This window comes from Dendronephthya gigantea, unplaced genomic scaffold (assembly GCF_004324835.1).
Source record: "Dendronephthya gigantea isolate DGI-Jeju-01 unplaced genomic scaffold, DenGig_1.0 000029F, whole genome shotgun sequence".
Classification (NCBI taxonomy): Eukaryota; Metazoa; Cnidaria; class Anthozoa; order Malacalcyonacea; family Nephtheidae; genus Dendronephthya; species Dendronephthya gigantea.
In genome coordinates this window covers 515,299-528,018 of record NW_021163039.1, presented here as the reverse complement: position 1 = coordinate 528,018, position 12,720 = coordinate 515,299, and the positions used below count along the sequence as shown (strand labels likewise).

The window sequence follows — 12,720 nt, the reverse complement described above, 5'->3', positions numbered from 1 at the left end:
GCCATTTCCGAAGATCTAGAGCATTGAAATTCCAAAAGAATTTCGCTCGGCGCCAACCATGGTGGCGCCTCGTGAAATTAGCCCCCCAAAATATTTTATGTTCCGCCGCCCCTGGTCAGCGGTGAGCGGTCATTCCCATTGCCCATTGGGACCATATCTGGCGTCAGCACGAAAAAATCCGCCATGTTTTTTGCTTCACTTTTTTGTCAAGAGCCAGTCCTCCAGGAATTTAATATAGCTCAGTGGGGAAGAACCCATGGCAACAGATAAACATGGCGGACGAAGCGAGTGGATTTCATTTTGATGAATTGTCGAAAGTTCGTGTTCTTGAGCCAGAGGTTTACCAACAAACTCAGGAATTGAAAGAAGAATGTAAAGATTTCGTCGACAGTAAGTATATTGTGGCAAACATTTGTTAAATTATCTTGTTTTAAGTGAAATTTGAACTGCATGATTTTGTTCTATTTTGGTCCTTCTGTCCTTGCATGATTTTGTTTATGATTTTTGCAACTTTATACGTTTTGTAGTCTTTTGAATCGACTTTATAACATCGTTATTTTCTAGTTATAGTATTTTTGGTGTAAAAACTTGGACTTGTGCAGTATTGAGCGGCTCAATGTCTATTATTTTTCCTCATATCTGACAGTTTATAAAATGTAACTTTATGTATAAGATATCCACTTTTCTTCCCCTAGAAATATCTGAGTTTCAAAGCATTGTGGGAAATTTTATCGGGATGGTTGATGGCCTTGCCAAGGAAGTTGAAAATGAAAAAATGAAGGTAAGGTTATAGAATTATAAAAGTCCTGAAATTTTGAGACACCACAGTTGTCTGATAAAGTTGTCTGATATAAGTAGTAGCGGCGGCCCTGCTGTTAGTAGTACCTAGGATGACTCTCTTGCAGTGCTATTCTGGAAAGTGTGCAAATTGTGCACTCAATATTTTAAAAAATACAAGTAAGTAAATAGAAGACATTAAAATTGTGGCCCTGATAGCTTGGTTGCACGATACATACTTACCACACAGGGGGTGGTAATTAGACATGGCACTATAGAATTACGCTGCTGTTGACAAGAACGAGATGCCATCTAGAAAACAAAACTGGTTCTGGAAAGCCAGTCCTTACTAACCTGATGTGACATGAAATTATAATATTGTTGTACTTATTTAGGCCATAGGTTCAAGAAATTTGTTAAAATCAGTCGAGAAGCAACGAGAGACAGAGCAACAGCAATTGCAGGCTTTGATTGGTGAGAAGAAAGTCCAACTGGAAAGGTATTTTAAAATTCATTGCAGTTCACCTTTAGGGCTGTGCGTTAATTTCCTCACTGTACTTTTGGCCCAATCCAGATATCGACGTCAGTACGAGTCACTTCTTAAGACGGAAGAAGAGCAAAAGGAATTCATTGAGCAATTTGTGCTTCAAAAGTGATCCCAGAATCTGGATACAAGGTATCTCATGCACAGCACCTTGCTGGAAATTTGCAGCAATTTCCAGTCAGGTATATAATCATGTACTCTGTATTTCCATAATAGAATATAAAGTATATGATTAGCTCCTCCAAATGAAGGCTTTGTTGAAATATGCTAGCATTTTATCAAGATTTTGTAGAGGAGCAACACTTGTTTTATATGCACTGGGAAAACTAAAATATAATACTTTAAAATATTTCAAAAATAATATATACTATACACTGTTAATTACTATCTGAGACTGGTTGTATAAAACCCTTCAACTACATTTTGCATAGTTAAATCCTAGTTAAGTCAGAAATACACAACTCTGATTGGTCAATTCTGTACTTAACTACAGTTAAAAGTCTAACAGTTACTAAGTCTAGTTAACTAGTCTTTTATACAACTGGCCCTTGATAACAAATAATACAAAGTAGCTTGAATATTATGATAAAATACATTTATTAGAAACTTAGTTATACTATATATTACTCTGTATTAAAACATTATTCAACATAATCAATATTATTTGTCTCAAACTTATTACAAAACAAGTTTTCAATTCCCAGATGAAACCTAAACTTCTCTGGTAATTTGGTAATGTCAAATTCATCAAAATATGATCTATCAAATTCAAAAGCAGTTCTGAAAGCTAATTATAATATGTAAAATTATAAATTTGTCATTGAAAAGCATAACCCAGTATATTTAAAAAAGTTGGCTTGTTTGGAACAGTTAATATTATGACCTATGTTTGACATACTTTCATAATTGTAATTACTATCTCATGTCTTCAACAATAAAATAACTATTGCAAGACCCATCACAAAGATAAATATAAGAATACCATAATTTCTTTTTTCTTCTGGTGGTGGACATTTTCTGGTACGTAATGGATACAGATACTGTTCCCTAAATGACATGATGTGGTTCCTAGCACCTGGCCAAACGTTTGGTCCTTGCAATCGATACTGGGCCGCGATAGTTGTACCAAAGATACATTGATAGGCCAGTTTGGGGTCATTTTTGAATATTGACCACAAGTTTGGCTTTGCACCAATCATTTCACCAAGTTCATTCATGTATGGGACATATTGAACCTTAAAATATTTCAGTGTATTACTAAACACTATATTCTATGTTAATTGCAATTCAACCAGGTGGACCTTAATTATGATAATCGTTTGCAATTTTAACTCAAATGGTCAAATTTTAAAAATGCAGCACCCAGGACAAAGAAGAACCTAGAAACGTCATACAGTGTGTATTGATTCTAATCTTACCCGCATGAAGTTGTATTTGGGTTACCCCGATTTTGACCATGTGCGTTCCCTGTTTGCAATCTCAGTTTCCATATCTTCCTTGCTCGGTAACTTGCATCTATTGGCGAAAACCTCTACAGCAACTCTTGCCTGCATTTCACTGACAGGGGCGACAGGGCCATTCACCACCATAGCTCCTATGACAGCTAGAGTATGCCAGTCATCGTCTGGCAAAAACACATGCTTATATAAACTAGTGTAAAATTCCTCTTTTACTTCAATAATGTCCTTTGCAAATGGATAAATTGGTTTAAAACCAGTGGCCAAGACCAAGGCATCAATTTTTTCTAAAGTTTCACCCCCGTGGAGAATGACTGAATCCTTGGCTATCTCTTTGATATCCCCTTTGACTATTATACTCCCAGTAATGATACGATGGACAAGTTTGTCTGTGCAAACAGGAAATTTAGTTACACCGAGGATGCCAGTTGGATAAAGGCCAAAGTTTTTGAAATTGACTTTGTTGTTTAGCAATGCTGGTGATAGTTTTGCCAAATGTTGCATTGGAAGAAAAGAAGTGACTCTGGAGATAGAAAAGTCAACAGGTCGCCCTCCAGAACCGAGACGTGTCACAGCATAACAGCCACTTCTTGTGCTGATGTACACTTGTTTGGCATGATCATGACTTAGTTCAACTGCAATATCCACTAGTTAGTGAAAAACAAATCACATGATTATTCGCCGCATAAATCACAATGAAAAGTCTTTTAGAAATGTCCATCATAAAACTTATGAAGGAGGGTGATCCTATCCTAGAGTCTCCCCCCACCCACCAATAGACCCTGATCAAAACATTTTCTCCATGTGGCTATTCACTCAAATGCAATATTAATCAATCCTTACCAGCAGAGTTACTACACCCGACAATAACAACTCTCTTTCCACTGTATGGATGAAATGTCCGGTAATCCCCGCTGTGTACCTTCATCCCTTTAAATTTTTCCATCCCTGGAATATTCGGCCACACCTGGTGCCAGTAGTGACCATTGCATACCATCACTGCATCAAATGAGGTGGTTTTAATCTCAGAATTGTCTTCATCCAACTTTCTATAGAGAAATGATGACTTTTTATTTTTGTGTGGAATTAATCTCATCCTGTGAACGCTTAGAGTGTCATTTACCCGGTAGAAACAATCCATTTTCCCGTTTCACTGTGATCCGTGCTCCGTTCCAATTTCACAACTTCCGTGTTGAATTGCACGTATTTCGCCAAATCAAATTCTTTCGCGTACAACTCAACATATTTTTGCACTAAATTCTGCGGCAAATAGTTTGGAAACTCCTTGGGGAAAGGAAAATCTGAAAACGCCGTTAACAGTTTACTAATATTCGTAATGGTGCTTTTATGAACGGAACCAAGATTTGGTCGAGGGTCATCCGTGTAATTCCACACCCCACCAAGACTTGATTGTTGTTCAAAACACACAGGGTTTAGGCCGACATCACGACAGGCTTTGATGCTTGTTAAACCTGAAACACCACAGCCGATAATGGCCACGTCCCTAACGGCGGCCATTGCGTACCAATGTTTTTTCCATCGTCATGCTATTAATAACTAGTAATTATCAAACTAATTAACAGCAAACTAATTAATAACAGAAAATAAATATCTGATCAATGTTGTAAGCACTGATACAGTTTTGTCTCATTTGCATATTAAGCGTCAACCTTGATTATCTTTGCAATAATTTAGATATCGAAGTCAGTGTCGATTACTTCAAAAGACCGAAAGACAAAAAAATATAAAGCAATTTTGCGTTTAAAAAGTGATCCCAGAATCTTTATACAACGAACTCGTGCACAACACCTTCCTGGAAATTCACAGCAATTTCTGGTCAGGTAAATTGTAATTTGCATTTCCATATTAAAATATAAAGTACGTGTTTAGTTCTTTCTATTAAGCAGGGTTTTGTTAAAATACGCTAGCATTTTAGCAATGTTTGTAGAGGAGCATCACTTGACAGTTTTTACATGGACTTGGAAGCCTAAATTATAAAACTTTAAACATCTTGATCTCAAAAATAATAACACAAAATGTTGTGTATTGTCAACTGATGAAAAATATTTTAAATACAATATATTAAAACTATAAAGTAGCTTAAATGTTATGAACAAAATACATTTATTAAACACAGTTACACTGCACTTTAGTCTACAAAATCTGAATAATGAATATATTTTTAAACTATTTAATAGTTTTATGTCAGTATGTCACTATATATTATTTGTCTCCAACTTGTTCTGAACAAGTTTTTAATTAGGAGGTTCTAAGCTGTAAACTCTTCTAGTAAATAATTTAAAACTAAAAAACATATTATCTATCAGAAGCAGTTCTAAAAGTCAATTAATATTATTTATATTGCAATTAGAGCTAGTAAATATGCACGAGTTAGCTTGTTGGAAAGAGTTAATGTGACCTGTGTAAGGCACATGCACTTTCATGATTGCATTTATCACTTCATGCCTTGAGCATAACAGCAACTATAGCAAGACCCACGACAATGATGAATACAAGAACACCATAACTTCTTTTTTCTTCTGATGGTGAAGACTTTCTGGTACGTAATGGATACAGATATTGTTCCTTAAATGTCATGATGTGGTTCCTAGCACCTGGCCAAACGTTTGGTCCTTGCAATCTGTACTGGGCTGCGACAGTTGTACCGAAGATACATTGATAGGCCAGTTTGGGGTCATTTTTGAATATTGACCACAAGTTTGGCTTTGCACCAATCATTTCACCAAGTTCATTCATGTATGGGACATATGGAACCTTAAAAGATTTAAATTAAACATATATTATGTGTCCGTGTATTACTGCATACTATAGTCTATGTTAATTGCAGTTCAACCAGGTGGGCCCTAATTATGATAATTGTTCACTGTTTGCAATTTAACATTAAATGGTCTAATTAAATCAAATGCAGCACCCAGGACAGAGGAAAACCTAGAAACGTCATACAGTATGTGTCATTACTTGATTCTAGGCTTACCCGCATGAAGTAGTATTTGGATGCCCCTGTTTTTGACCATGCGCGTTCTCTATTTGCAATCTCAGTTTCCATATCTTCCTTGCTTAGTAACTTGCATCTTTTCAGGAAAACCTCAACAGCAACTCTTGCCTGCATTTCACTGACAGGAGGGACAGGACCACCCACCCCCACAGCTCCAATGACAGCTAGAGTATGCCTGTCATCGTCTGGCAAAAACACATGTTTATATAAACTAGTGTAGAATTCCTCTTTTACTTCGATAATTTCTTTGGCGAATGGATAAATTGGTTTAAAACCAGTGGCCACGACCAAGGCATCAATCTTTTCTAACGTTTCACCTCCGTGGAGAATGACTGAATCCTCGGCTATCTCTTTGATATCCCCTTTGATGATTATGTGCCCTGTAATAATACGATGCAGCAGTTGATCATTTACAACTGCAGTTTGATTCACACCGAAAGTGCCTGATGGATGAAGGCCAATGTTTTTGAAGTTGACTTTGTTGTTTAGCAGTACTGGTGATAGCTTTCTCAGATATTTCATTGGCAAAAGTGAAGCGACTCTGGTGATAAAGAAGTCAGCAGGTTGTCCTCCAGGACCGAGACGTGTCACAAGATAACAGCCACTTCTTGTGCTGATGTACACTTGTTTAGCATGATCATGACTTAGTTCAACTGCAATGTCCACTAGTTAGTGAAAGAAAAAATGGTTCAAAAATTATCCAGCATCTCCTCTTCCCCCTACCCGCCATTATAGCCCGATCAAACATGTTATTCACTCAAATGCAATATTTCAATCCTTACCAGCAGAATGGCTACATCCTACAATAACAACTCTCTTTCCAACAAATGGATAGAATGTCCGGTAATCCCCACTGTGTACTTTAATCCCTTTGAATTTTTCCATCCCTGGGATATTCGGCCACACCTGGTGTGAGTAGTGACCATTGCATATCATCACCGCATCAAACAAGGTGGTTTTAATCTCAGAATTATCTTCCTTTAGCCTTCTAAAGAAAAATAATGACTTTTCATTTTCTGTTTTAATCGAGATTTCATCTTATTTCATTTTATCTTGTTTTATTTATTTTATTTGATACATTCATCTCTAGCCATTGATCTCTATATAGTAGCTGATTTCAACAATGAACAACATGAACGATAAATAATGGACCGCCTAAATTGGTACAAAATTGAATCGTGCAAAGTTGCAAACAAACTTTGATATTACCTGGTAGACACAATCCATTTTCCCGTTTCACTGTGATCCGCACTCCGTTCCAATTTCACGACTTCCGTGTTGAATTGCACGTACTTCGCCAAATCAAATTCTTTCGCGTACAACTCAACATATTTTTGCACTAAATTCTGCGGCAAATAGTTTGGAAACTCCTTGGGGAAAGGAAAATCTGAAAACGCCGTGAACAGTTTACTAGTATTCGTAATGGTGCATTTATGAACGGAGGAAAGATTTGGTCGAGGGTCATCAGTGTATAAATTCCACACCCCACCAAGACTTGATTGTTGTTCAAAACACACAGGGTTTAGGCCGACATCACGACAGGTTTTGATGCTTGTTAAACCTGAAACACCACAGCCGATAATGGCCACGTCCATTGTTTAGGAATGTTTTATTGTATAATTTTATTTACTTTTTCACGACGTACATCGAAATTGAAATGTTGTTACATCGTGTCATGTTGCAAATTTATTCACACTTTACAGAAAGTCGCAATCATTGGAGAACGTCATGTTACATTCACGTGATGTATTTGAAACTTGAGAAATTTATTTATTTATTTGTTTGTCTGTTTGTTTGTTTCTTTATTTATTTATTATACTTTTATCAATTGTTTGTTCAGCTTTCTCTTGCTGACAGTTTACAAATCACGCCAATGAAAAGTCTTTTAGAAATGTCCATCATAAAACTTATGAAGGAGGGTGATCCCATCCCAGAGTCTCCCCCCACCCACCAATAGACCCTGATCAAAACATTTTCTCCATGTGGCTATTCACTCAAATGCAATATTTCAGTCCTTACCAGCAGAGTTACTACACCCTACAATAACAACTCTCTTTCCAATGTATGGATGAAATGTCCGGTAATCCCCGCTGTGTACCTTCATCCCTGTAAATTTTTCCATCCCTGGAATATTCGGCCACACCTGGTGCCAGTAGTGACCATTGCATACCATCACTGCATCAAATGAGGTGGTTTTAATCTCAGAATTGTCTTCATCCAACTTTCTATAGAGAAATGATGACTTTTTATTTTTGTGTGGAATTAATCTCATCCTGTGAACGCTTAGAGTGTCATTTACCTGGTAGAAACAATCCATTTTCCCGTTTCACTGTGATCCGTGCTCCGTTCCAATTTCACAACTTCCGTGTTGAATTGCACGTACTTCGCCAAATCAAATTCTTTCGCGTACAACTCAACATATTTTTGCACTAAATTGTGCGGCAAATAGTTTGGAAACTCCTTGGGGAAAGGAAAATCTGAAAACGCCGTTAACAGTTTACTAATATTCGTAATGGTGTTTTTATGAACGGAACCAAGATTTGGTCGAGGGTCATCCGTGTAATTCCACACCCCACCAAGACTTGATTGTTGTTCAAAACACACAGGGTTTAGGCCGACATCACGACAGGCTTTGATGCTTGTTAAACCTGAAACAACAGCCGATAATGGCCACGTCCCTAACGGCGGCCATTGTTTACCAATGTTTTTCCATCGTCATACTATTAATAACTAGTAATTATCAAACTAATTAACAGCAAACTAATTAATAACAGAAAATAAATATCTGATCAATGTTGTAAGCACTGATACAGTTTTGTCTGATTTGCATATTAAGCGTCAACCTTGATTATCTTTGAAATAATTTAGTTATTGAAGTCAGTGTCGATTACTTCAAAAGACCGAAAGACCAAAAAATATAAAGCAATTTTGCGTTTAAAAAGTGATCCCAGAATCTTTATACAACGAACTCGTGCACAACAGTACACCTTCCTGGAAATTCACAGCAATTTCTGGTCAGGTAAATTGTTATTTGCATTTCCATATTAAAATATGAAGTACGTGTTTAGTTCTTTCTATTAACCAGGGTTTTGTTAAAATACGCTAGCATTTTTGACAGTTTTTACATGCACTTGGAAGCCTAAATTATAAAACTTTAAATATCTTAAAATAACAAGACGCCTGTTCTGGCGTTAACTCCGGCGCACTGAACATAAACAATACAGTTCATATTCGCATTTAGATGCCTTGCGAACCTAAATGTTCGATCGCGAAATTCAAAAGGACATCGTACTTTAAAAAGTATAGAAGTTCAATTGTTCAAAAATGTAAATAAACCGCATGATATATTCGCTTTGTCTTACACTTTGCCTTTGGAATTCGCGCTTATATAGTTATATTAAATCTTCAATCCTGTACGACGTTCAACGCGCCCATACACGACCACATCATCTTGTTAAACGGCGAAATAGCAGCGATATTATTAAAATAGGACCATAATCTACATGTATTAAATATATTCTTACCCCAATTCAATCTAAACTTAGTCGAAAAGCATGAAAAGAACGGTTTATTTGTTGCTCTTGGAGGAATTGCCGTATCATACGAGCGAAATCGAATCGCGCATCGGAAAATTAGCCTAAGCTGTGCACCACAACTCTTGGCAGATAAGACTGGGACGTAGATTTATACGGTTACATACACATTTTAAATACCACAATGTTTCGCGCCATTCAGACTTGCGACGACGAAAACTAAAAAAAAAAGAAACAACAACAAAACAAAACCGGGGCGAATTTTCAACTCCGTCCGCCTATGCTCCGTCGCTGACGCCGGAGTAGTAACACAAAATGTTGTGTATTATCAACTGATGAAAAATATTTTAAATACAATATATTAAAACTATAAAGTAACTTAAATGTTATGAACAAAAAACATTTATTAATCACAGTTACACTGCACTTTACTCTACAAAATCTGAATATTAAATATATTTTTAAACTATTTAATAGTTTTATGTCAGTATGTCACTATATATTACTTGTCTCCAACTTTTTCTGAACAAGTTTTTAATTAGGAATTTCTAAACTGTAAACTCTTCTGATTATATTGCAATTAGAGCTAGTAAATATACATGAGTTAGCTTGTTGGAAAGAGTTAATATGATCTGTGTAGAGCACATGCACTTTCATGATTGCATTTATCACATCATGCCTTAAGCATAACAGCAACTATAGCAAGACCCACGACAATGATGAATACAAGAACACCATAACCTCTTTTTTCTTCTGATGGTGAAGACCTTCTGGTATGTAATGGATACAGATATTGTTCCTTAAATGTCATGATGTGGTTCCTAGCACCTGGCCAAATGTTTGGTCCTTGCAATCGATATTGGGCTGCGACAGTTGTACCGAAGATACATTGATAGGCCAGTTTGGGGTCATTTTTGAATATTGACCACAAGTTTGGCTTTGCACCAATCATTTCACCAAGTTCATTCATGTATGGGACATATAGAACCTTAACAAAACATGTATAAAATACTTCAGAGCTGAAAAACTGTTGTCATATTTACATACTATATTTATGATATTAATTTCCAATCAGCAGAGCTAGCAGTTCCACCAGGTGGGTCCTGATAATGATAATTTTTTGCAGCTTTGGTATCAAATGGTCAAATGTTAAAAATGCAGCACCAATGGCAGAGGAACACCTAGAAACGTCATATGTGTCATCACACATCTAGTCTAGGGCAGTTTATCGGTTAATCGATAAAAATCAGGGTTCTTTGGTTAATCGGTCTTTCATTAAAAACCGAGAAAAAACCCGACAAATTGATACGGCTTAATTCTAAGTTGTTAAACTGAGGTGAATAAGCACCAGTATTGAATCAACTAAACAAGCATTTTGATTGGTTAACAAAAAGACAGACGTCTGTGAAGACCAGGATGGTATGAGTCATTGCTAAGTATAGATAGGTCAGTCCTTAAATTACGTTACACTGCATGCATCACTTAAAATATTTAAACAACACATGTAGAAAATACTTCAGAGGAGAAAAACTGTTGTCATACTTGCATACTATTTTAGTGGCATATTATATTAATTTCCATTTAGCTAACAGTTCAACCAAGTGGGTCCTGATAATGATATATGTTTGCAATTTTGGCATCAAATGGTCAAATGATAAAATGCAGCACGGTCCCTAAACAAAAGAAACACCTACAAACAACATATGTGTTATTACTTGATTGTAGGCCTACCCGCATGAAGTAGTATTTAGATGCTCCTGATTTTGACCATGCGCATTCCCTATTTGCAATCTCAGTTTCCATATCTTCCTTGCTTGGTAATTTGCATCTTTTGAGGAAAACCTCTACAGCAACTCTTGCCTGCATTTCACTGACAGGGAGGACAGGGCCACTCACCCCAACAGCTCCAATGACAGCTAGAGTATGCCAGTCATCATCTGGCAAAAACACATGTTTATATAAACTAGTGTAGAATTCCTCTTTTACTTCAATAATGTCTTTTGCAAATGGATAAATTGGTTTAAAACCAGTGGCCACGACCAAGGCATCAATCTTTTCTAACGTTTCACCTCCGTGGAGAATGACTGAATCCTCGGCTATCTCTTTGATATCTCCTTTGACGATTATGTGCCCCGTAATAATACGATGCAGCAGTTGATCATTTACCACTGGAGTTTGATTCACACCAAAAGTGCCTGATGGATGAAGGCCAATGTTTTTGAAATTGACTTTGTTGTTTAGCAATACTGGTGATAGCTTTCCCATATGTTTCATTGGCAAAAGTGAAGCGACTCTATTGATAAAGAAGTCAGCAGGTTGTCCTCCAGGACCGAGACGTGTCACAAGATAACAGCCACTTCTTGTGCTGATGTACACTTGTTTAGCATGATCATGACTTAGTTCAACTGCAATGTCCACTAGTTAGTGAAAGAAAAAATGGTTAAAAAATGATCCAGTAAATCCTCTTCCCCCCACCCACCAATATGACCCTGATCCAAACATTTTCTCCATGTGGCTATTCACTCAAATGCAATATTTCAATCCTTACCAGCAGAGTGGCTACATCCTACAATAACAACTTTCTTTCCAACAAATGGATGAAATGTTCGGTAATCCCCACTGTGTACCTTCATCCCTTTGAATTTTTCCATTCCTGGGATATTCGGCCACACCTGGTGTGAGTAGTGACCATTGCATACCATCACCGCATCAAACAAGGTGGTTTTAATCTCAGAATTGTCTTCCTCCAGCCTTCTATAGAAAAATAATGACTTTCCATTTTCTGTTTTAATCGAGAAATAATTTATTTCATCTTTTTTCATTTTATCTAGTTTACTTACTTTTAGGACCGCCTAAATTGTTACAAAATTGAATCATGCAAAGTTAATGTTACCTGGTAGACACAATCCATTTTCCCGTTTCACTGTGATCCGCACTCCGTTCCAATTTCACGACTTCCGTGTTGAATTGCACGTACTTCGCCAAATCAAATTCTTTCGCGTACAACTCAACATATTTTTGCACTAAATTCTGCGGCAAATAGTTTGGAAACTCCTTTGGGAAAGGAAAATCTGAAAACGCCGTGAACAGTTTACTAGTATTCGTAATGGTGCATTTATGAACGGAGGAAAGATTTGGTCGAGGGTCATCCGTGTAATTCCACACCCCGCCAAGACTTGATTGCTGTTCAAAACACACAGGGTTTAGGCCGACATCACGACAGGCTTTGATGCTTGTTAAACCTGAAACACCACATCCGATAATGGCCACGTCCATTGTTTAGGAATGTTTTGTTGTATAACTTTATTTACTTTTTCACGACGTATATCGAAATTGAAATGTTTTACATCGTGTCATGTTGCAAATTTATTCACACTTTACAGAAAGTCGCAA

General features: G+C 36.8%; 3 protein-coding genes and 1 pseudogene across 6 annotated transcripts; 1 reads left to right on the top strand and 3 right to left on the bottom strand.

The window, feature by feature from the left end:
* Positions 1-267: 267 nt before the first annotated feature.
* LOC114523990 (intraflagellar transport protein 20 homolog) lies at positions 268-4,927 on the top strand. Of its 3 annotated transcripts, none has more exons than XM_028545079.1 (5): positions 268-390; positions 696-781; positions 1,173-1,276; positions 1,352-1,453; positions 4,474-4,927. In XM_028545079.1, the coding sequence occupies exons 1-4, from the start codon at positions 273-275 to the stop codon at positions 1,431-1,433; spliced, it is 390 nt and encodes a 129-aa protein (XP_028400880.1). In that variant the 5' UTR covers positions 268-272; the 3' UTR covers positions 1,434-1,453; positions 4,474-4,927. The 3 variants fall into 3 exon arrangements, with proteins under 3 accessions (XP_028400880.1, XP_028400881.1, XP_028400879.1); XM_028545080.1 differs by lacking the exon at positions 4,474-4,927 and adding an exon at positions 2,325-2,611; XM_028545078.1 differs by lacking the exon at positions 4,474-4,927 and having other exon boundaries at positions 1,352-1,981.
* LOC114523905 lies at positions 2,761-4,296 on the bottom strand (annotated as a pseudogene).
* A 34-nt stretch (positions 4,928-4,961) lies between the features above and the next one.
* Positions 4,962-7,509, bottom strand: LOC114523983 (dimethylaniline monooxygenase [N-oxide-forming] 5-like). 2 transcript variants are annotated; one of them, XM_028545062.1, is made up of 4 exons: positions 7,004-7,509; positions 6,577-6,779; positions 5,774-6,459; positions 4,962-5,553 (listed from the first exon to the last, which is right to left on the bottom strand). In XM_028545062.1, exons 1-4 carry the CDS (start codon positions 7,387-7,389, stop codon positions 5,239-5,241), a joined length of 1,590 nt encoding a protein of 529 aa, XP_028400863.1. In that variant the 5' UTR covers positions 7,390-7,509; the 3' UTR covers positions 4,962-5,238. The 2 variants fall into 2 exon arrangements, with proteins under 2 accessions (XP_028400863.1, XP_028400862.1); XM_028545061.1 differs by having other exon boundaries at positions 4,964-5,553; positions 6,577-6,782; positions 7,004-7,507.
* Positions 7,510-9,755: 2,246 nt separating this feature from the next.
* LOC114523984 (dimethylaniline monooxygenase [N-oxide-forming] 5-like) lies at positions 9,756-12,702 on the bottom strand. Its single transcript, XM_028545063.1, has 4 exons — positions 12,221-12,702; positions 11,876-12,081; positions 11,059-11,744; positions 9,756-10,315 (listed from the first exon to the last, which is right to left on the bottom strand). Exons 1-4 carry the CDS (start codon positions 12,601-12,603, stop codon positions 10,001-10,003), a joined length of 1,590 nt encoding a protein of 529 aa, XP_028400864.1. The 5' UTR covers positions 12,604-12,702; the 3' UTR covers positions 9,756-10,000.
* Positions 12,703-12,720: the final 18 nt, after the last annotated feature.